The sequence below is a fragment of the Ceratotherium simum genome, chromosome 1 (assembly GCF_057802395.1).
Source record: "Ceratotherium simum simum isolate JZ-2026a chromosome 1, ASM5780239v1, whole genome shotgun sequence".
Taxonomy (NCBI): Eukaryota; Metazoa; Chordata; class Mammalia; order Perissodactyla; family Rhinocerotidae; genus Ceratotherium; species Ceratotherium simum.
This window is the reverse complement of record NC_141900.1, coordinates 50382779-50409270: the sequence shown is the minus strand read 5'-3', so window position 1 is coordinate 50409270 and position 26492 is coordinate 50382779. Positions and strand designations below refer to the sequence as shown.

Genomic DNA, 26492 nt, shown 5'->3' with positions numbered 1-26492 from the left:
AAAAAGAAACAAAGGATACACCTGACATTAAAAATCCAGAAGGAGGGCTGGCCCGGTGGCGTAGTGGTTAAGTTCACGCGCTCCACTTCGGCAGCCCAGAGTTCCTGGGTTCAGATCCCAGGCGCGGACCTACGCACAGCACATCAAGCCATGCTGTGGCAGCATCCCATACACAAAATAGAGGAAGATGGGCATGGATGTTAGCTGAGGGCTAATCTTGCTCAGCAAAAAGAGGAAGATTGGCAGTGGATGATAGCTCAAGGGTGATCTTCCTCACCAAAAAAAAAAAAAAAAAAAAAAATCAAGAAGGAATAATGAAAGCATTGTCTCTTTGGCATTTGCCAAAGGAATGGTTCATTCACTGAGTTACCTAAACCTTTATTTTCAAAGTAGATAGTTTACAAATAAGACTATCAAAACATTTTTTGGCACTCTTCACTCAACACATGCCACATTTAGGACAGGCCAAATCATTCTACTTGGCATTTGACTGCCCAAAAGATACTTGCTAAAGAAACCCACGGCCTCAACATAGATATCAGAGTGAGCTAAGAAAGTATTTTTGTGTATACTCTGCTAATATTGGTAGATTTTATATTAAAAAAAATTTAGAAATTATTCCAAATCATCATGTGTTTTTTCCCTAATAGATACAAAGGAAAAATGCTATGGAAACTCCTAATGACAACCATAATCCCACATTAAAAGGATTCACATTAATCTGATTATTAAATCCCTGAGTTGTATCTCTCAGGTTTAACTGTTTCAGCAACGTCTTTATTCCATTCATCAATAGAAGAAGAAAAAAAATCAGAATGGTCCAATTGGAAAAAAGTCAAATTGAGAGAATACGAAGTCCTAAAATTCCTTTAAGGAATAGATAAAAACAGGCTCCATGGATCAGATATTCAGACATATTTTATTTGCAAAATAAATTTCACAAAGAATTTTCTACTCCTTTTGTTTTCTAGCTGTTTGGCTATTTATATTCTAGCTATTTTGGATAATCTCACATCATTTTGTACTCAAGGGCAAAATATTCTAATAAGTATATGATTTTCTCTTCCATTGTTTTTTTTTATGTCCATTATCAACTTTCCTGCTACAGCCAATTCTGAAGAAACTGGTTTATAATTTTCAATTTAGTCTTAAACATATGACGTCACATTTTATAAATTACTTGAGAGCAAGAACATACCATCAAGTGTGCTTTAAAATATAATCTACCACTTTTATGATTTTTAAAGTTGCCATATTGAGGAAAATATGCCTTTGAATGAAATCACTTCTGGTTCCAGTATGATTGGCCATAAAATTACAGCCAATATTTATTTTATAAATATTTATAATGTTATAATAATATATAGAGCTGTTTTCATGGGGGTTGTTTTCCCTGGAATGCTCTCCATCTTCTGGCTCTCCTGCCCAAATTCACCAATTCTCCCAGACTCCGTTCAAAATCTCACTTTCTGCAGGATCAGCCCTCCCACTGAGCTCTCCTCGTTCTGGAATCCACATTTGTGTCTGTACTGCTCTGGCTGGGGACTGGAGAAGGCTGCGTGGAGGAGCGATCACCTTAGCTGAGAAGGAATTGAGTAAAAATCTGATATGCAGAAACGGGCGGAGGAGGGCATTCCAGGAGCAGAAGCAGGGTGGGTGGGTAGAAGAGTAACAACATTGTTCAAATTAGAGCTGAAAGACCAGCAGGAGCCAGACAGCCACTCAAACATGCAAAAGTAAGTTCTCCAAGGCTTCTAACCTATGGGCTGACATAAGCAGGGCAGAGCTTTAGGATGATTACTTTAGTCCCTACAATTTCAAGGGCTGGCCAATCTCCTGCAGGATGGTATAAGCCTCTTGAGGACAAGGATCACGTCTTATCCTTTGTGATTCATTGAACCTGACAGATGCACACCAAGATCTTTCTTATTAATATAAAAAGTAATGTTAATTCTGAGGTATAATTATTAGAATTATATCTTTTATGAAAGAATCTCACATCAGAAATAATTTTCATCTTCCCAAATGTAGGAAGACAGGCTTACGGCAAATACTAATGTCTATAAAATCTTACTTTGAAATGATTTATCAACTAAGCCTAAAATTGTGTTATTCATATATTTCCCAACTGTAAAAATAGACAGAATTGACCCTAAAAATAACAATTAGATTTTATATACCATTTTATAGTTCACAGGGTATCCTCAAGGATCCTCAAAGTCACCGTAGGTTTGGTTACTACCCCTGTTTTATATATGAAGAAACTGAAAGCAGGGGAGATTGCCTGGGAAAACACATCTCACCACAGAAGCTGGAGCCTTGGTTTTCCCATTCCAAATCCCAGGGCTGTGGCTGCGCTTAGCTGTCTCCCAAGGACCATCCACAATCATTTCCTACCAGGTCAGAAGAGGCTACTTAATGGGTCTGCTCTACTCCGCAGTCAACAGACCAGGAAGAGATTTTACTCAGAGGCTGATGAATGTAGTTTCAAAAGCTGCTTGGTCTGCCGGGTCTAACTCAATCCCACTAAATAGACAACCAAATGACAAGAGAGAAAAACACCAATTTTCTAGCTTAAATGTATTTATCAGGAAGGTGAATGCCACCTTTTTCCTTCTGATGCAGAAATAGCTTTCTGTTTTTAATTACTGGAACAGTTTTATTATACTCAGAGATAAGAGGCATCAGCATAGAATTTTAAATTACATAGTGACAGAGCTAATATAAATATGAGCTGAAGTTGGATATATACTAACGTGTGCTTACACATTACCTGGCAGTGATACTGGATTGGCTACACTGTCTTTAGACATTGCGAAGACTTGGCTTTCAAGCTTAATTAAATCTTTTTCAAAAATCCCTCAAACAAATTCTGGGAAGACATGTTATAAATGATACAAAAAAATTCCATGTTGGCCTTTGAAAACAGTAACATTTCATAAGTCCAAAACATAATCAAAGAAAAATTTAAACATCAAGAAACACAAGTTATACAACAAACAAAGACACAGACACAGAGAATAGATTGGTGGTTACCAGACGGGAAGGGGAGAGGAGGGAGGGCAAAAGGGGTAAAAGGGGCACATGTGAACAGTGATGGGTGGAACTAGCCTTTTGGTGGTGAACACAATATAGCCTACACAGAAGTCAAAATATAATGATGTATACCTGAAATTTACATGTTATGAACCAATATGACCGCGATAAAAAAATAATTAAATAAAAAAGAAAATTATCATTATTTGAATCTGAAAATAATAGTAAAAAAATAAACCCAAGTTATAAAGTTGCAAGAATCCAGAAAATAGATGTCAACTTACCATTTGGGCAAACCCTGAGTAAGAACCTTGCAGGCACACCCAGTCCCGAGTCTGGTACTAATCTTCCTGTATTGATATACTTATCCTAAAAATGCTGATATTGCTCACAACAGTTTTGCTACTCCTTTTTTGGAATGCCTTCTGACTTGGTTTATAAGACAGAAGAAAATCTGTATCTCCACTTCATTCACATCTTGATTTTCTCAGTTAAACTAAATATCTTCGCACCCCTTGTTCAGACTTGTCTGCAAATTACTTTGTCAGTTTCCAAAAAAGACGAAGATTAGCTGTCAGTAAGATATTCATAAGCCTGTGACACAAGCACTGAGTAATGCCACCTACCTTTTAGTTTTGTGGAGAAGTTAACATGTGATGTGAACAGTTTATGGAAATGCATTCTTCACAAGACAGTCTTTGCAGATTTAGGTTGTAAGTGTTTTAACATTTAAATGAATAATTGCATAAGCTAAACTCCAAGTACAGAGAAACAGCATTTGTATTTATTACTTCATGTTTTGTTTAAAAAAAAACCATAACAACTTGTTAGAGGCTGTAATACTTCCAAATTTTTGTTTTTAAAACTTCATTATGGAAAATTTCAAACGTATCTAAAAGTAGAGAGAGCAATATAAAGAAGTCAATGTACTCACTGCCCAGCTGCAATCGTTAACAACATAGTCAACTTTGTCTCATTTATACTCTTAGTCAGTCCCTGTCCCCACTGTCACAGAATTATATTGAAGCAAATCTCCGATGTCCTATCATTCCCTCCTTAAATAATTCAGTATGTATCTCTAAAAGATTAAGGATCTTTTAAAAATATAAGCACAATATTATTTTCAAACCTAAAAGAAAATAAAACTTCTCATTATCATCAAATATCCACCCAGTCAATAAATGTACCTAAGTCTAAGAAAAGAAAGTCAAATGTCAAGGAAAACATCACCCTGAAAGACAAAATAGTCAAAAATGAGCCATTCCCCTGCAATGAAAAGGAAACAGCACTCTCTTAAAGCAGAGAGTTGGAGGTCAGGGGCTTTAATGGGGGGGAGGGGGGTCCAAGAATGGTATGCAAAATTTCTAACATGTGCATACGAACAATTTTTTTCTTGGTTGATAGCATTCATCAGAATGTCAAGCAGCTTGAGACCCAAAACATTTAAAGACCATCTGCCCTTGGTTATGACTGTGCGTGCTTAGTGGCATATCACCTCACACTGCCAGGAAGGATTAGTCAAGTAGAGAAATAAATCCCCCTAAAATAACTTAGGGATCAAATTGAATTCAACTCAGCATGTACTGAGCACACACTAGGTGCAAGACTCTGGGTTACACTCTTGAGAAACAAGCGTAAATTAGTCCTAGTTAATTTATAGTCTGGAAGGAGAAGGAATCAAATAGATTAATAATAACTATACTCGAATGTCCTGAAAAGGTGCCTGCTTTGGGCATTTTCACGGAGATCCAGAGGAAGAAGCAATTTAGGGGGTGGGGAAGACTAGAGCTCATAAGAAGATAGGAGACGATTAGAAGATGCCAATAATTGTACCAGCAACTCCTGTGTAAAGATTTTATTTATCCCCTTTGCTGAGGGACATGAATAAATGTGTTTACTAGGTCTGTATTCTCACTGGATGGGGTGGGAGAGATGATCATGAAAGCTGGAGAGAAAAGGTTACATATAAGTGGTATCTTGAAAGTTGAGCGGTTCATAAGATCTGGGGAGGAGAGAGAATCAGTGAAGAGGGAAGGGAAGTCATTCCAGAAAGAGAGAAGCAGGAACAAAGGGGTGGAAATTACTGGTAAGTGAGGGAACCAGCAGTGTGGTGACCTTAGAGCAGAGCGTGTGGGAGGGGCTGGCTGACTGGAAATGCTGGCTGGGACCAGAAGTTGGAGCCTCCCAGGCTAGACTTGGGTCTCTATTCTGTGGCCAGTGGAAAGCCATTGACACATTTTAAGTGAATCAGTTCGGTCTTTCAGAACATGTTTCATCTTTGGGCGGATGATGGGTGCTCAGTGTTTACTGAAGTGATGGTTCCTTGAATTAGCTGGATGGGGCGAGGTTAGAGAGAAGCAGGCTACTTAGGAATCCATTGCAATAGGCCAGGGGAGGTCTAGGGTGGGAGTAGCAGAAAAGAGATGAGGGGACACATAGGATTTCAGATATTTCAGAAATCATTGTTTTTAAAAAAGTGAAGAAAGAAATGGAAGAGACCAAAGCGTCATACCAATTCAATTACACAGTGTTAGTATACTTCTATTTCTGCCACACAAAAAAAAAGTAGAAATAGACATCTAAGCTATAAATCATAAAATATCTCAGGAACGATATGACAGAAATAGATAACATAGGTTGCAGGGCACGGAGAAGGGACTGGGGAAAGAGGTAGGAGAGAGGCTTTTGTCCCTTTGGCATGCTGAACCACATGAATGTATTATCCACTAGCTAGTTAGAATATATACTTTCCCCCTTACTGCCAGCCACATAGGCAGAGAATAGAGAAAAGAGAAAAGGTTTTGGAGAAAGATCTAGGTTCTAATTCTGGCTCCCACACTTCCTAACTGTGAGGCCATGGTCAAATTAACTTCTTTTAGTTCTGTCCTCTTATTTGCAGAAATATGGATAATATTGGCTAATTCCTGGGTCACTATAACAATGATTAAAATAATCCTATACAAAGCATCTGGTAGAATATCTGGCACAGACTAAATACTCACTAAGTAGTAGCTATTTTATTATCAAGTAAAAGAAAACTTCTTTGATGTAAATACATTCTTAGCACAAGAAAAGTTCCTTAATCTAGTCTCAGGCATGCTCATTAGCTAATCTTATTTCCAAATTAAAAATTTACACTGTACAAAATGAATAAGGTAATCCATTTGATGAACAGTATTCATTATGTGTCTGTTTCTAGAAATTGAAACATATTCTTTACCTGCATTTCTAGGTAGAAGTTAGCTTTTGACTTTAAATGTCATTTACTCTAAGTTTACTGAAGTCATGTATTCATAGCGGACTAAATACCAACCGGGGGCCATAAGGCATCAAGAAAATAGATAATAAATTGCTATCCTCGAGGAACTGACAACCCCAGCAAGACAAACAGGTGTGACCTTCAAGTAACCATGGCCCAAATTTGGCACAAGAGATGGAAATACTGGCAATGAAGTACCCAATTCTAGCCATGCATCCGCTGCAAGATGTTAAGTCACATGTTAGGGGAGGTTACTAGCAAACATTTTCTTAGGTTTGTGGGTTCCTTCTGCAGGATACTGTGTTTTAAATCAACTGTAACTGTGGCACTAATAGCATTCTAAGTGTTACAAAAGATTGGTCACTCTCACTCTCAAAAGCCTTACTACTTGTTGTGTGAACAGCCACATCATTATTAAAGCAACATTCAACAAAAGTTTCCTTGTTATACATTGAGACGAATAATTTCAGACCATTTTCATGTGAGATGTTCTGGCTCAGATCTGCCCCAGCCTCTAAAGATGAAGCCTTAGAAAAGAAAACAGCTGGGGTTTAGAAAAGATTTTTGTGAAAGGCAGGAAATAATGATGAACATCTTCCAGGATTCAGAAGTGTTAGTGAATACTTCAAAAAAATGAAGGCATAAGGCCACAGGAAAATGCATTTCATTTTATATATGGCACTGTGGGGAGAAAGAGTGGTGGTAGGGGATGCTTAACAAAAACCATCTAGATAATTATTCAAATATTTCTCTTCGAAGCAGATGGGTCTTGGGAGAAACATCAGTACTAGTCTGTAGAGAAACAACAGTAAAACCTAAACACTAATTTCTAAAGAAGCTTTCATTGATGCCATCAATATGTTATGGTTGCATATCCTGGAGGAATAACTGACTTCATTTTAGCAAGCAGTCCTGTTACTGAGCCACAGGAGGGTACACACTTGTATGTACCCGCCAGCTACCTATGGTCTAAGCTCGAGGCTACATATTACAGTTGAATTGAGGTTGGATTAAGAGGCTAATCTAAGGCTATATATAGACAGCAACACCAATTTAATCTCCGCCCCCACCCCTCCCCTCCCTATTTCCATAAATCTTAAGATCTGAGTTACAAAGAGACTGGGAACTCTAGCAGAGCGACGAAGAGGCCCTTCCTCCCCCCAAGCCGTCTCTCATAAACGAAGTATTAGTGCAAGTGGAAATTGGTTCCAAATATCCTTAACAGGCACCATAGGGCGATCAGATCCGGTTTTCTTCTACAGCTTCCACAGAGGCCAGAGGAGATGACAAGTAGAGGCGGGGGGAGGCGTTTTGAGGCTTGCCAAAAGAGAACTACCTTCTCCCGAGACTACTTTCATCACGCGTTCACCTCGCTCGTAATGGGGAGCTCTCCTCCCCACCCCACCCCTAGCCCAGAGCCCCAGCCTCCCGGGAGCCGCATCTGGCGCTGCCACGCACGAGACGAAGTGCACCCGCCACTTCCCACCGCGTGGCCGACCCCCGCGCGCTCGCAGTCCCAGGGTCTCCCGGGGCGGCCAAATGTGGCAAGTGGCGGGTCTTCACTCCAGGGCACTGCTACGCGGTATATGTGATGGTAAGAGGTGGAGGGGAAGCTTCTCCACCGAGAGGCAGGAAGCCGCCCCAGCAGGCACATGCTTCCCCGCGGCTAGCTCCGGTCCGGGTGAAGCCCCCGGCGAGGCGGCGCACGCCGCTCCCGCAGCCCTCCCGGCTCCCTCGGCCCCACCTGGGTTGCTTCTCACCTGTCCGAGGAGGAAGCGGCGACGCGCGAGGCTGGGGGGCTGCGGCGATTCCGGCAGCGGCGTTGGCAGCGGCGGCAGCAGCGGCAACGGCGGCGGCAGACAATGGAGGAGTGAAGGACAGACACATTGACATCGACACACGGAGCCCGGCGCAGCCCCGCCTCCCGCACCGCCCCTGCCTCCTTGGCCACCCCCTGCCGGAGCCGCCCCACTCCCGGGGAAATGAGGAAGGTGTAGCGAGAACAGGGGACCTCTGTACCCCCTTAGCAGCCATAATCGGACACGGAACTTCTAGGTAGAGAATTTTAAATATTGCGTGTCCTTAACTCTCTGACTTGACTGGACGGGGTGGAGGAACGTGTAAGAGGAATTTAATTCCCCCCCTCTGGTTTTCTCTATTTGGTTTTTCCTCCCCAGGCTGCTCCAATGGGAGTCTCCTGCTGCCGCCTCCTGTAGCTCCTCCTCCCGGCCGGACCAATGACGCGCGGGGGGCGGGGACTGCCGCTGGGCCTGCAGACACCGCCGGCCCGGCTCGCCCGAGCTCGCACGCTGCTCGCCGGCCCGGCAGAGGGAGGAGAGAATACGAACGCTTCCGCGGCTGGTTGCTCAGTGTCGTGGTTGCCTCATTGAGGCTGGCATTCCTACCACAGACACATCGTTTCTTTTTAATACTTCCAAAGAAACTGAAAAACCTTCAAGCTGGCGGGAGCAATGGTTCACATAAAGAAAGGCGAGCTGACCCAGGAGGAAAAGGAGCTGCTGGAAGTCATCGGGAAAGGTATGGGTGCTGGGCTGCGATGGGGGCGCTGCCAGCCTGGCCGGGGGGCGTGGTGGAGCCTGGGAGGGACCCCTGGGCTCGGCTGACCCTTGGCTGCGGTTCTGCGAGGTTGGCAGCCTGGGACCGGGAAATAGTGTTTCTCCCTTTGGTCTGGGACCCCGTTGCGGGGGCGGAGCGGTGGGGCGGGAAGAGTACTGCTGGGAAGAATGCAGAGGCTCGTCCTCTAAATCAGCTTTGGAAAGGGACACATTTCCAGGCTCTATTTCACATTATAGAGAGTGACCCTGGGGTGTGGGCCCCAGGATGTGCATTCTTCAAAACTCCTCGGGTGATTTTGACCACGGTCCGTCTTGGCGACAGTGACCTGGTAGTTTCAGGTTCTTAGACGGGTGTCTAAAGGGCCGTTTCGACTTCCGGAGGCCGAAAGATCTGGATGCTTTGGATGTCCCCGCCCCCGCTTGGGGGTGGAGGGAGCTCCCAGTGAGAGGAGTTCTTTATAAGGGCACAGAACTAGGTCTGTAATTTGCCTCATTGAGGCTTTTGCGTCCAGGGCCTCCCTGGCTTCCTTCGAGAAGCCCACGGCCGCCTCAGGAACCCGAAGAGAAGCGAGGAGAGGTGGCGAGGCGCAGCTCTCGGCGCACTTGGCACCGCCGGGATCTTCTGATCGCTCTTTCCATTCCACTCTCCCAACGCGTGTCCCACTTCCGCCGCTCGGGGTCGTGGGAAGGGAGACTCAGGCCCCGGGGACGAGCCAGAAGCCGTGTTTTCCTCTCAGTTCCCGAGAAGATGTCCCAGAGGAGTTTCCCGCTAAGTCCCGTTACCTGGCAGGTGACATCAGTGTGACTACGTGGCTTCTCCTGACCCGTCACGGCGCAGGGATGGGGGTGCTGCGTGGGACTGCGGGCACAGTTAATGTGGTTGTTTTAAGCTCAAGAATGAGGTAGGCACGCCTGCCCTCGAATGGCAGAGAGGCAAGTCATTGCAACATAAAGGCTTCCCGGTTTCCAGTCTTCTGTCTATCCAGGTAGCCAGGCTCAAATCTGGACCCCCCCAGAGAGTAAGGCAGATTTAGTCTTCATAGCGACGAGGAAAGTCTAAATGTAAAGGAGGAAAAAAAAATCGGATTTGAGCTCAACAGGTGCTGATGAGCTGAGCCCACCCCGTCTGATCTCAACAGCTGTAAGTCTATCACAGCTCTATTTATCCTAAGTGTCCTTTGCCTAGAATTGTAGGACTTTTGAATTGGTGTTTTCATTGTTTGTTCTGCACGGTCCCCGCTGACCTACTTGGCACTGCGGTCTTTCTATTCTGTCTGTCTCTGGGTAATTTCTTCCTGCCTTTGGTGGCGCTGGAATTCAATTCAGCAAACACATGAGTCCCCGCTGTGTGCCAGGTACTGTGCTGGGCAAAAAGGAGACAAAGGATCAACTCAAAATCCACCAGGGATGCAAATTTTGTTTTTTAAATAGTGCAGGGCTATCATGTTCTCTCAAAAGTTTAAACCAGTGAGCAGTTATTGTAAAGTGAGTCTCTGAAAGGGGCAGGTGGTAGTGGGGGGCGGGGGGAATCCTTGGATATATTCTTAGGTGTCTGCCAGTTTTTATTTTAAAGACTAAATGAAAGAGAATTAATGGGAATTTAGTCTGGTTAGTGCTGTGATATTTCTGGGCCCACATCCTGCATAAAGTTGCACCAGTGCACAGACGCTGTGTTTCACCAATTTATTTGGCCCCAGCCCATGAGAAGAGAACTGAGATGGACTTAGTATGTGATACATTCTTGTCAAGTGAAGGTCTGTGGGTCATCACTATACGCTCAAAGAAAAGTAATGCAAAATGTGAGAAAATAGCAACTATAGCAAACGTTTATTGAATGTTATTATGAGCCAGGCATAATTCTTAGCTCTCTACATGTATTGATGCATTTAATCTTGATGAGCTAGGAATTTTTAAGCTACAGCATTCCTAATCATGCAGGTCTGATTTGGAATCCTACCTCAATCATTTGCTGGTGATGTGGCCTTGGGCAAGTTACTGTTTCTGAGCTTCTCCCTGTGAAAAATGGTACCCACTTCACAGCATTGTTGTGAGGATGAAATGAGTATGGAAAGCATTTAAAATACTATTTGTGTTGCTGTTATTATGGTAAATATGGTATTCTCCACTTTGTAGACAAGGAAACTGGGGAACTGAGAAGTTAGATAACTTGCCCAATGTCACACAGGTAATAAGTGGCAGAGCAGAGATATTATGTGGCCCATAGTCCTAGAAATATGTGGGCTTGAAAACAGACTAAACAAAAATGAAGCCAGCACCATAAGAGTCCGTACCATATTTGCTTTGAGAGGCAATTTAATTTCAGCAAAACATTATCATCTGTCAAGTTAAGTTAATTTTAATTTTAAATGTTGTTGATTTTGTAGTTTTGTGTGCATTTAATTTGTAAAATAATTTTTGGTTTATAGTTGAATTACATAAGCAGAGTTTATATTTGTACTCTAATAATTAGGCTTCTTTTTTTAAGCAGATGGGTGGAGTTCTAATTTTTTTTTCTTTGGTACGTTTCTCAACGTTGAGAAGCACTAGATCAGTCAGTACTAGCACTTGGAACTAACAGTACATTTTCAGCCGAGTGTGACCTGTCATCTTGGCCAATCTGAAATAAACTCAGCAGATTTTTGAGTGTCTCCCTTCTGCCAATCACTGCCCTCCAGAAGTTAAGCAGACTGTAAGTGGGACTTACCGTCCAAAGAATACTGCACATTGCTTCTGGGCACGTTTAGAACAACTTCTTCTTCTGAGAGAATTCACGTGCTAGGTATTCTACAGATTGTGTATTTGTTAGAATGCCAAAAAGAAGTTCCAGATGAAAGCGAGAAGCTGTTTCCTATATACCCATTTAAATCATAGTTGATGACAGCATCCATTTCCCAACATTTAAGAAGAGAAAATTGAAATCACTGAAGCAAATTTAACTGGCTTATATTACTTGTAGATTGACCCACTCTTCTAAGTTCGGATATCCTTTTCATTAAGCACTATTTTAAAATAAATTAAACCTTCTTTAAGCATGTGAACCAGATCTTCCGTTACTTTTCTTGTTTAGTACCTGAAATCCCTGGGATCACTGTTGCTGACTTAACAAGAAAGTAATGTATTTACTGTTTATTTTTGCATTATTTGTGTAAAAGGAGCTGTGAAACAGGCTTAGATGATAAAGTTTATTTCACCAACTTTACTGAAGTGTAATTAAAGTACAATAAATGGTACATAAAGTGGACACTTTTTTAAATCAGTTTTGACTTATGTATACATCCATGAAACTGTCACTACAGTTAAGATAATGAACAGTTCTATCACCCCCAGAAGTTTCTTCATGCCCCTTTGTAATCTGTCACTCCCTCCACCCCTCTCTCCACGCAACCACTGATAGGTTTCTGTCTCTATTGATTGGATTTCTCTATTCTAGAATTTTATATAAGTGGAATCATATAAATCATAGTTGTGTTTTGTTTTTTGCAGGGCTTTCACTCAGCGTCATGATTTTTAAGTTCATTCATGATGTTTATTTCTTTATTTCAATGGTTTGTTTCTTCTTTTTTCCTTTATTTCCATTGTATAGATATACCACTATTTGCTTATCCATTCCCATTGATGGACATTTCTGTTCTTTCCAATTTTGAACTATTAAAAAAAGATCCTGCTCTAAGGTCCTGTGTAGTTAATAATGTTATTTCTAGTATCTTTATGGTCTAGAAAGATTCAGGTCTGCTAATAATCAATTATAGTATAGAGTTCAAAGAAAAATTTAACTTAAAATATATAGTTACCATGAACTATATGACTGGGCAGGTTATGCAACCTCTATCAGCTTCATTGTCTTCATTTACAAAACAACAGCTCTTTTAGATACTCTAATTTTTATGTAGTGATTCATATTCCTAACTTAAGACCATTTTGTTACAAAGTCTAAAAGTAGATATAAGTAGGAGAACTTATAGAAAATTCACACTAAACAAATGCACTATTTCAAAATGTATGTTATAATTAGAAGTCTACTTTAAAAATACATTTTTAACTATATATCTAATTAAATAAATATCCATATATTGTTATTTTAAAATTTAGCCACTTTAAATGTTTTATACATTTTTTTACTTATACATAAACATTATAGCAACTAACAAGCCAAATAGTTTTTTAAATATTTTACTTTAAAAATTTAAAGGATATAAATTCCTTAAAGCATCCCTTTTCTTCGGGGATCCCACTAAATGATTCAAACTCATACATATTCAGTTCTCATGGTTATCTGATAGATTGCTGGAAACAGAAATGTTACAAGTTTGTTCGTTTCTCCCTTTCTGTTTGTTTTGGCTACATCTCTTTTGTCTTCAGTAGAGAGTAATGGTCCCAATCTAGATATTAGAAATGTTACGATGAATTATATTGTGCTGCTCTGGATATAAAATAACAAGAGCATCTAATATGCACTGAGGGTGCACAGTGTGCCCCACGTTAGGACAAGCCCGTAGTCCTTCTCAGAATCCTCTGAGATGGGTACTACTCTCTCTGCTTCATAGATGAGGAGGCTGAGGGTTTACAGGACTTGTTCCATCTCACAGTGCTCCTGAAAGGGCTGCAGTGTGGTAACAGAGAGGAAGTAACAGTGAGAGTATCACTGTTAGCATCGTGTCTTCTCTGCTAAAATGCTGGCCCATCCAGATGGCCAGCCTAGATGATTAATCCCACCCTAATGAAGCAGGTGGGGTTGTGTTTTCTTCTTTGGTTTGAGCGACTTGGAGAAATTTTCAAAAGGGAAACCAATCATTAAATACTACTTTCATCAGTAATAGGTCTGTTAATTTTTGTCTCCACTGAAGATAAATGTTGGCTCATTTCACATTCCCCTTAGAGTACTGTATTTCCCCATCTTAAAAGTTTGTTAAATCATATTTAACTCATTTCTTTTCCAGAGTAAAGCAATTAATTTTTCAAACTTATTTGCAAAACATTGTTGGAGAATCTGCTGTGGACACTAAGGAATGACCAAAAATAAAAATCCTTCTGCGTGAGCCGTGTGTCTCACATTTCCATGCTATTCTAGACCTTCTGTAGTTTCCTATTAACGTCATTAAATTAGGAACACGGATTTAGAAATCATCGCAAGTTTTTCCTCTTGGGGTATTTTGCTCATTTATTTTCCAAAATCTGTTCTTGTTCTCTAGAAGCCCAAACCATTTCAGAAAAATTTTCTCATCCTGGTCCCTGCGTTTCCAAAGACTACCTGGTATTCAGTGGGGTGTTAGTGCACGCTTCATCTTTTTTTTTTTTTTTTCCCAATTGCTCCTTCGCTAGACAGATTTAACTTCTATTGTTGGCCATTGGGCTAAACATTTTATAGGATTATTGGTCTGTTCTCTAACATGAGCCAAATGTTTATGATTGTAATCCCCATCCACCTCCTAACATGTAGCAGGCTTTGACATGCTCAGAATCTCTATAGTATTCTCCTTTTACTGCGTAAACATCTCCTGGTCAGATGGAAAATAACTTCAGTTATTCCTCAGTGGATAATGGGATTCAGCTGAAGCCTCTTCCTCAAGTGAAATTGGGGTGCGGGAGTTTTTGTTCTATTTTAATTCCTCTCTAAAGATGTTTGAGACTCTCTGATGAGAAGCCACAGGTATGGATAAGCTTCCATGTAGAACTTGCTAGCATGCTTGAAGGCTTTCTCCTTTCATCCTGTAGCCATTCAGCCAGTGATATCAACTGCCCTCAGATGGAGTACAGGGTCAGAAAAATGCACTATTTACAGAATAGCTGCTGTCTTAATCCAGGGACTTGTAAATCATTTACTTGACATTTCCACAGCAGAGCCATTTCTCTGTCTCCCCTCTGTTGGTGAGGGGCATTCGGATGCTTGCTTAAGAAGCAGGTTGGGGAGGAAGAAGCATGCCAATCTTTATTCTGCATTCCACCTTTAACTCTGGAAGACTAGCAGAATTTAGCACATTCTTGAACTATAATTCTAAATTTAAAGAGGAGAAATAACTCCTAGTTGGGAGATACGTCTATTCTTTTATGTCCTTTTAGAGGAGAGGCTTATCTCATCCTTTCTCCCTGAGAACATTCAATTTCGTCGTTCTCTTCCCAGTCAAACAGGAAATTTTTTGTCAGAACGTGTGACTGGCTCTTATTAACGATGATAATAGCAACATTCTCTCCTGCAACTGCTTGCTTTTGTCAGTAGGTCTTACTGAAGACTGGAAAAAACTGACAGTTGTGGCCCAATTATAGCTTATTTCCAAATTTACAGAGACTGACCTTCAGGTTTACATTAGATGACTTGCAGCGTGAGAGTCTGAACACTGACCATAGGACACTTTTATATAGTACCAGGCTTTAAAGATGTGTTTACCTAAGCGTTTCCAAACCAAGAATTCTATTATAAGCATGCCATCAATTCACAGGGCCTAGCAATGGCAAAGTATATAAATACTGACTGTATTTTGAACTCCAATTATTACATTGACTGGAATTTAAGATTTAGATAGTGGATTGGACCAGGAGCCCTTTAAGATTTGTTTCATTATTAAGAGTCTCATGCTTTGTGGTTATTGTATTACTGCCAAAAGGAAAATGAGGCCAATTTAATATACTCTAAGGTCAGTGGAAGTAAAAACAAGGAGCTATTTTAGTTTCTGTGAATCTGTTCTTCTGGATAATTATTGTGTGGAATAAACAGTATGTGATTGATGCTTTATGTCTTACCAACCTAACCTGACAAGTCTTAGTTTTACAAATAACCCTTTAAAGTTTGTTTCCTTGATGTTAGATTTTTTTCCTATTGTAATGATAAATAACTTTACTTTGCATTTTTTTTTTTTTTTTAGGTACTGTCCAAGAAGCTGGAACACTATTAGCCAGCAAGAATGTTCGTGTCAACTGCTTGGATGAGGTAAAATAAAAAAAGTTTAATAAAGTGTTTTACTTCCTATGAGAATGGATAATATATAAAATCTAATAATAAGGTTGTTTCTAGCATTTGTGCTCAAGTTATACTAATCTCTAGACCAAATGTAAGCAGACAGGTCGCAAAAGACAAGCATGTAAAAACATGTTTAATTTTATTAGTAATCAGATAAGTGACAATTAAACCAAAAATCATATCATTTCTTGTGAAATGTAGGAAACATTGAACTTTTTTGTGCTAATTGATTAGGTGTAAATTGACATCACATTATGGAGAATGTATGTCATTTTTAGCTGACATTTTAGAATATGTGTAATTTTTAAATGTGCCTACCTTTGATCTAGCAATTCTACTTCTAGGGAAAGTTAACTAGGGAAAGTAACTCAACTTTCTAGAACAAGTGCTATCCAAAATAACTTTATGAGACAATGCCAATGTCTATTCTGAGCTGTCCAGTATGGGAGCCACTAGCCATGTGTGGCTAGTGGCTCCTCTGTTATATAGCACAGTTCTAGTGCTAGAAAGTTAACTGAACTTCAGTTTCTCATGCAGAAGGAGAAGAGGTTTTGTTAACTCTTTACCCACACATGGGTAGCAAAATTAATATCAGACAAAATAAAGTTTAAAGCAAAAAAAAAATTAATAGATGAAGACTCTTTCTTATAGATTAAATTAATAATCCACCAAGAACATACCAGCCTTTAGCCTTCACTTATAAGCTTATACGCTTTGAGGTTCATAAAGAAAAAGATAGAATTCAAAGGAGAAATTTGTAAGACCATAATGGCACCTTTTAGAAACCAACAGATTAAGTAGAAAAAAATAATCCAGGGGACAGAAAATTTGTATAATCTAATTAACAGTCTATGCACTATATGTGAGACAGAAAAAAATAGTACATCTCCTTTTTACATGGAACAATGCTAAAAATTAGTCTGTGTATTATACAATTTTATAAATGAAATTTTGGCTAATTTCAGACAAGTTCACCAAATGCAGTATAATACATTGAAAATAAACAAAAATATGATTCAAATAATAAAATATGTCACCTGAAATTTTTTTTAATTCTGAATGATTCTTGGATAAAAGAAGAAATAGAAGTAGAAATTGCTTACTATTTAGAACTGAAGACATTTATCAAAAGCTGTGTTATGTGGCCAAAGCAATATTCAGAGGAAATTTTGTAGCATTTATTTGTACTTTCAATCTTTGTGGTGTTCTGAGCTTTCGACTCATGAAATTAGAAAAAAAGAGTGAGGCCTACTCAGAAACTAGAAGAAATATATTAAGAAAAATAAAATAGAAATAAAAATTTTAAAAAGCCTTCGAGCACAAGCAACAAGAAAAAATAAAAATTAAAAACTTCTGTGCTTAAAAGCACACTATCAAGAGAGTGAAAAGACAATCCATAGAATAATTTTAGAAATCATATCTGATAAAGGACTTATAACTAGAAAGTTAAAAACTCATACAACTCAATAATAAAAAAGACAAATAACCCTATCAGAAAAAGGGCAAAGGATCTAAATAGACATTGCTCCAAAGAAGATATACAAATGACCAATAATGCACATGAAAAAATGCTCAACATTAGCTGCCAGGGAAATGCAACTCAAAGCCACAATGAGATGCCACTTCACACCCACTAGGATGACTATAATAGCAAAGATAGATAATAACAATTATTGATGAGGATGTGGAAAAATTGGAACCCTCATACATTGCTGGCAGGAATATAATGGTACAGCTGCTCTAGAAAACAGGTTGGCAGTTCTTCAAATAATTAAACATAGAGTTACCACATGACCTAGCAATCCTAGGCATATACCTGAGAAAAATAAAACATATGTCAACACAAAAACTTGCACGTGAATGTTTATAGCAGCATTATTTATAATAGGCAAAGATGGAAACAACCCAAATGTCCGTCAACTCATGAGTGGATAAACAAAATGTAGTATATCCATATAACAATATTATTCAATCATAAAAAGGAATGAAGTACTGAAATGAAAGGAATGAAAACATTATGCCAAGTAAAAGAGCCAGTCACAAAAGACTAAATATTATGTGATTTCATTTATAGGAGTTGTTCAAAATAGGCAAATCCATAGAGACAGAAAGTAGACTAGTGGTTGCCTAGCGCTGGGTAAGGGGGCAGGGGGAAGAAATGAGAATGACTGCTAATGGGTTTGGGGTTTCTTTTGGAGGTGACAAAAATATTCTAAAATTGATTGTGGTGATGGTGGCACAACTCTGCAAATATACTAAAAACTAATTGTACCACTTTAAATGGGTGAATTGTATGGTATGTGAATTATATCTGAATAAAGCTGTTAAAAAAGAAAAAGAAAAAAGTGATCAATTTAAGACCAAAAAAATAGACACAATTTGGAAAGTATAAGTAAGAAAATGGTATGTATAAACACCAAGAAATTAAGAGAGAACATAAATGCAATTATAAAGGAAATTGTTGTAACTTTTTTGTCAATATATTTGAAAGCCCATATGAAAGTAGTAACTTTGTAGGAAAATAAAAATGAACATATTCATCTCATATAGAAGTAGAAAAACTAGAATAATTAAGGAAGAATTATGTAAGTGTATTTAAATGCCAACTACCTTCTAAAGCTGCAAACTTGAGTAAGCTTTACAAAACCTTCAGACTAATTAATTCTCATTTTACACAAACTGTACCAGTAGTTCATAAAAAGACAGAAACATACCCAACTCACTTGATAAGGTTAGCATAGTGTTGATGCCAAAATAGGAATAAGCCCAAGAAAACTATGGGCTCAATTCACTTTGTAAATACAGATGCAAAAACACCATGTAAAATATTAGCAAGTTGGTTGGTAGTATTCAAAAGAATAAGACATCATAACCAAGTAAGATTTCTCCAAAAATGATAGGATGGTTCAGTTTTAGAAAATCTTTCAATGTAATTCACTATATTACAGAATAAAAGAGAAACAAATATGATTAACTCAACAGATACTATAATGCATTTGATAAAATTAAACCACCACTGATGGTAAAAACTCTTAGATGAAGATAGAATGAATCTTCTACAACTTGATAAAAAAAAAGTTTGCAGAAACCTTCCACAAACATTGGCGTCCTACTTAACGTTAAAACATTAGATACACTCCCGTGTTTAATATTAAAACCTTAGAAGCACTAAGATCAAAACAAGGAGATTCCTGGAGATTCTGAGTGAACTGCAGACGGATCTGGCCTCCTTGATGTTCCTTGAACGCAATGCTCCTCTCCCCCAAAGAGTTTTGCCCTTGCATTCCCTTTACCTGGAGCATTGGTCTTCTAGTTATTTACATCCTTTGCTTCCTCACTCCCTTCAGAGCTTTTTGAAATGCAACCTACCCAGAGTGACATTCCTTCTTCGTCCTTTTAAAAATAATAATCTCCTCTTTCCTGCTGGCATTCCCTCTCCCTATTACTCCATGTTATTTCCCTATAGCATGTATATCACCATCTGCCTTGTCACCCCTACTAAAATTGAAGTGCCAGCGACTTAGATTGTCATGGCATAGAATTTGTTCATTGCTAGCCACAGTGCATAGATAGATATATTAGGCACTCAGTAAATATCTGCTGAATGAATGCATGCTGTATTTAATGATATAGAATTGTCACCTAATAGACTAATATTGATGAATTCTTTGATTTAAGATTTATAGGAGAGAAACTTTAATTATTTTTAGGGTCATTGTATCTAAAGAATTGTAGCAGCTCATTTTTCATGCAATTTAGTTAAGCAGACTTCTTCCAAGGTTGTCTTTGGGAAATGACCAGGAGGTGAGAATTTTTACTCTTAGATTTCATCGAATCTATGATGTCATAGATTTTTAAGACTCATCCAGATTTCAGAGATATTAAAAAATGAGGGAAGTGGAGACTGATGGTAATTTATAAGATTCTAGTATTTGTAAAGTACAACTCAGTTTCAGAGATGTTAAAATATGAAATGAAATGCTTCTTAGAAGAGATGATTGCATATAACATTTTATGAGACCTTATCACTGCCTTCCTAATTTGAGCAGAGATGGACATTGAGTATTTTATTTTTCTATCTGATACTAAGTTATTCCATATTTATAACTAGAACATGACACTTTATTTAATGAGGTAACATTGGTTTGTAACATTGTATAAATTTCGGTTGTACATCATTATATTTCTACTTCTTTATAGACTGCATCGTGTTCACCACCTAAAGTCTAGTTGCCATTCGTCACAGTACAAATGTGCCTCTTTACCTCTTCCACCCTTCCCCCACCTCTCTTCCCCTCTGGTAACCACCAATCTGTTCTCTGTGTCTATGTGTTTGTTTGTAGAATATGACATTTAAAATTTAATTTAACTATTTTAAACATGGGAATATTCTCTTCTAGTAGATTAGCAGTATTGTTTTGAATTATTCAATTTGGTTTTTTGATATTTACACTGAAATACTATAAAAATACTAGAAAGACTAGAAAGTTTATAGTATGGTAGCTTTATATCTGTATGGAACATCAGAATTTATTAACATCACTTCTTTTTTTCTTTATCCATTTAAATGTTTCCACGAATAACAGGTAGTACTAGAAGTAAGATAATGCATACTAATCACTGCACTCAGAATTTATAATTTTCTTTGCATTATTCTAAATTCTTATAACCCAAAACTGAACTAAGAGATGGGAAAGTGTATGTGATACCCACTTGTTTGAAAAGCTTAGTATAAATTTGTCATTTCTCACAAGTTTGGCTTCTAATACCGAGCCCTGAAATTTGATATGGGAAATACATACACTGTGTTATAAACATGACAAAAGCGACAGGTTCAGAGATTGCACAGCAAATGATATGATTGGGATAGCTCATTACCTCTTTGGAAAGAAGCTCTCTCATTGGTTGGCTCTAAAAACCAGTCCCTGCAAAGAAGACAGCTAGTCAACAGGAAAGAGCAAACAAGAAAAGAGAAAGAGAGAGAAAAGTTTTTTTTAAAAAATGAGAGGAAAGGGAGGCAACAGGTAAATGGGCAGAAGTGATTAACACAGATGACAGTTAAAACACAAGCAGACATAAGAAACTGAGGACAATATCAGATCCCAAAGCTTTGCACATTTGCTTTGCTCTTAAGCATATTGTCATATTGTGTTGAAAGCTGCTTTTTTAATTTTTTTAAACTATGGGACAGTTCTGCAGTCTCAGGAATAATCATTCTCAGAGCTAGATAACTTCTAGTTGTAGGATGGGATTGCTGGGTGATTGACTGCCCACCTGCACTGTGTCCTTCCTTTCTCCGCAGGCTACACACGAGCCTCTTACGTACAGGTTATATCGTCCTTTAGGGGCTATCACCCTAGGCAAGCTCTGAATACATTTTGCCTCATTCAAAAGGTAATGACCATATAGTCCATTCTCACTCCCTTAAAGTACTCCATTGGCTGCCTCTGTACAATGAGATTTTGATTATTCACACCCAACCAACCACCCCCAACATTTAAATACCCCATCCTTGTAGATACACCTGTTACCGCCCAACATGGGGCCTTCTGCTCGCCGCAAGACATGCCAATAGTGGCAAGAGGCAAGGTGGTAGGAGAAAATGGACTTTTAATTACAGCTTGCTAGCAAGAGGGAAGATGGCCGACTCATGTCCAAAAGAACCATCTTAAGGGGGCACAAAATCTGACAGTAGTTATATAGGCCATTGGGTTATTGAGGAGGGGGTTAGGAATGTTGACCTTCTGGTGTTACAGACTGGGAGTGCCACACCAGATCTTTCAGTTTTCACTGAGGATGGCTATCAGCATAGACTCTCTGTTCAGGGGTCATCACATTCCTAAGGAACTCAAAAAAGCAGTTATCACCTTATCGCAGCTGGGAGGTAAATGCACAAGCAGGGGTCATAAAATCTACAGAGCAGTTAGATTTCCTGGAGGGTGCATATCCAGCTGGGTTAGTTTGTCAGAGGTCATTCAAAGTTACAATAGAGTTTTTCTTTTCTACAATATGGCTTCCCTTATGTCAACCTTGTCTTGAGCTGGTATCACACCCAATAAGAGAGTCTTAACATTATAATCTTATCATTTTTCCATTACTGCTCTCGAGAAACTTTGACTATTCCTACTGAATTGCCTCTTGTATGACCACCTGAAAGGTCCCAGCCTCCTTATAATTCTCACATCAGCAACTCCCTGAGAATATTGATGGCATATGTTCATAATAGTAGTCTAGAATCATCAAGAACAATTCAAATTATGTTAGCATTCTAAGATTTACTAATGTAAGAGATTATATGTTTTAGAGAGATTATTATCCAAAACAACGTTGAAATTCTAGCACTTATAGAGTTTATCCTGGGTTACTGAGAAACTTACAGGGAACAGCTTGTTTATTTATCCACCAAATAGTTTTAGATACTCAACATTTAAGGTTGGATGTTTTGTTGGATATGCACAAAACATATGGAGATTAAACAATGTAGTCTGGTGTAAATACCACCAACCACTTCTCCATGTTTATATAGTCATATATATGACCAAGTCATATGTAGGATCAAAATGTAAATGTGATTTTGGGGATCATTGTTTTTAAAGTGATATCACTATAATATATATCTCCCATGTCTTGTTTTTCTCATTGGCAGTAATTCATGGAAATTTCTCCAATTCAATAGATACAGATGAATTCAGTTAATAGCTGCATAATATTCCATGTTATGGATATACCATACTTTATTCAACTTTCCCCTTGTACACATTCTATTTGTTTTGAGATTTTTTCTTAGTGTTTATTTATTTATTTATTTATTTTTTTATGCATTTGTATCTGCTTGTTCCTTTGTTTCTCCAGAAGCTAAGTGTGTATCGTAGAGATGAGAGCCCTTGTAAATTTGGTTTCTGGTCCCTGCCCCAGCCATTTTACTAGTCATGTGAGGTTGAGCAAGTCTTCTCTGAGTCTTTTTGCTAATCTGTAGAAAAACCTCAGGTAATAAAACCATCTTTTTTCCTCAGCAGTTTTTGGAGGATCCAAGTGGGAAAGTGAATATAAAAATACTCTACCGATTATAAAGATGATTTTATTAATTCGTGTTTATTTTATGTTTTTAATTTAATTGCAGGAATTGTTCAAAGATAGGGGGAAAGGTAAATAAGTATAGTTAATATCTTTTTCCTTCCTATTGAAGAATGGAATGACTCCTCTAATGCATGCTGCATATAAAGGAAAACTTGATATGTGCAAATTACTTTTACGACACGGAGCTGATGTAAATTGTCATCAACATGAACATGGATACACAGCCCTCATGTTTGCTGCACTTTCTGGTGAAGTTTTGTCATTTATTTTAATGTATTGATATTAGTCGCCTATACAAATTTGTTATAAGTACATATATTTTTTAAAATTATATGCACCTTTATTATAGTAATTTTAAGATTAAATCTTATGGAAAAAAATGGTGGGAATTAGTTTTAAAAAGCTGTAATGTATGAAATATGTTATATAGTTAATTTGGTGATGTTTCTTTAGTTATTTAAATCAATTGATTCTTTGTATTGACAATATATTTTGTGTAAAGTTGTGGAGCTGGAGCTATTATACTTTCAAGTTAGTTCCTTTGATATTTTATATCTTTATATTTTGAAGTAATATGAAAACTTCTTTGTTGTTTTCTTGAGAAAATAGCTGCTATGATAGAGCTGTCTATTTGCTTCACTGACATTTATATACTAAATATGATGATCCATTTAGAAACTTACTCTGATTCATGTTGCTTATGATTTGCTGAATAAAGACAATTGGGAAATATTATCTAAAATTAAGTGGAGTTATCTGTAATTGCTACAGTTTTTTAAGAAAATAAAGATGTAATATAATACTATCATACTTTAAAACTAGTAATCTGTATTTTTAAAATCCTGGAACAGGAAAGCATTTCTAAGCATGGTATAAAATATAGAATTCAAAATGGACAACATTGCCCAATTTGATTACATAAAATTTTAACATTTCCATATATAGGATATATCATACATAGAGTTAAAATACAAATAAAAAACTAAGGAAAATATTTATTACATATCCTACAGGGTAATATCATTATATATGAAGAGTTCTTATATAAATCAATTAGAAAACAACAAATACTACAATAGAAAATTGGATAGAAAATTGAACAGAGAACAAAAGAAATACAACCGGCTCATAAACATGGAACACTTCCACCAGTAATCAATGAAATGGAAATTGGAACAATAAATGATCATTTGTCACTTATCATATTGGCAAAGGTTAAGAAGGAGTGATAATGCCCAGCATTGGCATAGGGACTTCTTTGCTCTGTTTTGGAGAGTGTACATCAACCCAGCCTTGTGGAAGGCAGCCTGACACAATGCACTTAACATATGTATAACCTTTGATCCTGCAATGTTTTCCAGGAACTGTTCCTAAGGAAATCATAATTCAAACTTGGAAAAATTAATAGAAAATGCTGTTCACTGAGTATAGTTTATAATAGCAAGATACCTGTAATTATTTCCTTAGTGAAAGAATGCAAATGGAATAACTATGGATGTTTAGTTAGAAAAAAGTGTAGAAAGATAGACCCCCAGCTGTTAATAGTTGTTCCAGGGCCTAGAGGTATGAGGGATGGGATGGGTTAGTAGATATTAAGGGGGGACTTCTAGTCATTTTATCTCTTCTGTCTTTGTTTTTGATATTTTTTGTGGTTTTGGCTTTATATTAAGCAGTATTATTAGGAAAAACATACTTGTTTTGTTAAAAAAAGTGATACTCAATTCCATACCATTTTTGTATTGCTTGATGTGTTTTCTAGAAAATAAGGTTAATTTCTATGTGGGTTCTGTAGCATTTTACTCTTTACTGTAATTATGATTTATATTTTGGAGAAAAATGAACATATTCACAAGATGGAAACCTAAAACTAAGTGGAAAAAAAGGGTACAGATTATTTAGAAGGAAGTATTTGGATTGTGCCTTTCTTAATATTAACAAACAAGTTCCCTTTTTACTCTAGGTAATAAAGACATCACGTGGGTAATGTTGGAAGCTGGTGCCGAGACAGATGTTGTTAACTCCGTAGGAAGAACAGCAGCTCAGATGGCAGCCTTTGTGGGTGAGTTGTTTTGTTTTTTGTTTTTTTTTGTGAGGAAGATCAACCCTGAGCTAACATCCATGCCAATCTTCCTCTTTTTGCTGAGGAAAATTGGCCCTGAGCTAACATCCGTGCCCATCTTCCTTCACTTTATGTGGGACACCAGCACAGCATGGCCTGACAAGCAGTGCGTCAGTGCGCGCCCAGGACCTGAACCCGGGCCGCCAGCAGTGAAGCACGCGCACACTTAACCGCTACGCCACAAGGCCAGCCCCTGTGGGTGAGTTTTTATGGCAGTTTTACATTAGGTTATATTCAGAATTTCCCCTGTGGAAAAAATACCAGTTTGCTTCTCGGAGTACAAATACTGTCATGTTTAATTTTTAAAAAGCAAAATGTTTACAGTTTTGTCTAACTTAGTGAAACACCTAATGACACTTTGGAGAAAATGAACAAGCTTTTTTGAATTTTCACTCTGTGAGATACAGAGAGTGGTGGGGCCATTTTAGTTGCAGTCAAATGCTTGAGTGAGTGTGTTTTATTTCTCTAAGGGAAGTATAACCTAATGTTTAAGAACATGAACTGTGGAGTCAGCAATCCTGGGTTGAAATTCTGGCTGTGCCACTTAATTGCAAGTTACTTAAGGATTCTGACCTTCATGTAAAATGGTTACATGGTTGTTGAAAGGATTAAATAAGATGATAGACTTAAAGAGCTTTATGTAGCACTAAATCAATGCCATCAGTTACTGCTGTTAATAATAATTACAACAATGATGTAATTCTTCCTTAGGAAGGAGCATTAATAATAATATAATATACAGCTGCTTCATTATCATCCTCATCACCACAAACATTTTATTGTATGTGCCGAATAATTCTTGATATGTTAATCCTGTTACTTACTTGACATAATGTAGAGGGTTTAGAAGAGAGTGAGAGAGGGGGCCATCCCGGTAGCATAGCAGTTAAGTTTGCGCGTTCCGCTTTGGCGGCCCTCTTTGAACCTGGTCACTGGCTCAGATGCTGGGCTTGGACCTCCTCACTGCTCATCAGGCCATACTGAGGTGGCATCCCACATAGAAGAACTACAACTCTACGACTATGATATACAGCTATGTACTAGGGCTTTGGGAGAAAAAAGAAAAAGAGGAAGATTGGCCACAGATGTTAGTGCAGGGTCACTCTTCCTCAAAAAAAAATAAAAAAACCCAGTAATGTAGGACCAAAAGGGGAAAACTTCAATATGTTAAGTAGTTATTTAAAAAAAAAAAAAAAGAAGAGTGGGAGTGAATATTTGATCATTGCTATTTTGGCCCCACTGAGTTGGCAGTTAGGAGAGTCCCTTAACAGAGAAGCAAAGATAGAAACATCTGATTTATTGGGAGTGCAGTAAGTGGCCTTGTGGGGACTAATAATTCATTAAACAGATAGTTAATGTTCACAGCCTATATCCCAAGCATCACTGTAGGTGCTTTGGTTACAGTCGTGAACAAGACAGAGACTGTACATGCATTCATGGCACGAAGAGACTAATAGCAATGTCAGACAGTGT

At 38.2% G+C, this 26492-nt stretch overlaps 2 protein-coding genes across 3 annotated transcripts in view; one reads left to right on the top strand and one right to left on the bottom strand.

The window, feature by feature from the left end:
- Window positions 1-8199, bottom strand: part of BZW2 (basic leucine zipper and W2 domains 2) — a 62768-nt gene extending 54569 nt beyond the window's left edge. The window contains exon 1 of the mRNA XM_004431414.3: window positions 8056-8199. The gene's annotated coding sequence lies outside the window, so the exon portion shown is untranslated. The remainder of the gene's footprint in view (window positions 1-8055) is intronic.
- A 404-nt stretch (window positions 8200-8603) lies between these two features.
- ANKMY2 (ankyrin repeat and MYND domain containing 2) overlaps window positions 8604-26492 on the top strand; it is a 40629-nt gene continuing 22740 nt past the window's right edge. Inside the window, exons 1-4 of one of the 2 annotated variants that reach the window (XM_004431412.3) lie at window positions 8604-8833; window positions 15729-15793; window positions 23010-23148; window positions 24861-24959. In XM_004431412.3, coding sequence (XP_004431469.1) covers window positions 8767-8833; window positions 15729-15793; window positions 23010-23148; window positions 24861-24959 — 370 coding nt within the window. In that variant the 5' untranslated portion in view covers window positions 8604-8766. Of the gene's footprint in view, window positions 8834-15728; window positions 15794-22943; window positions 23149-24860; window positions 24960-26492 lie in introns of those variants that run through there. The other variant, XM_087427603.1, reaches the window with a different exon arrangement.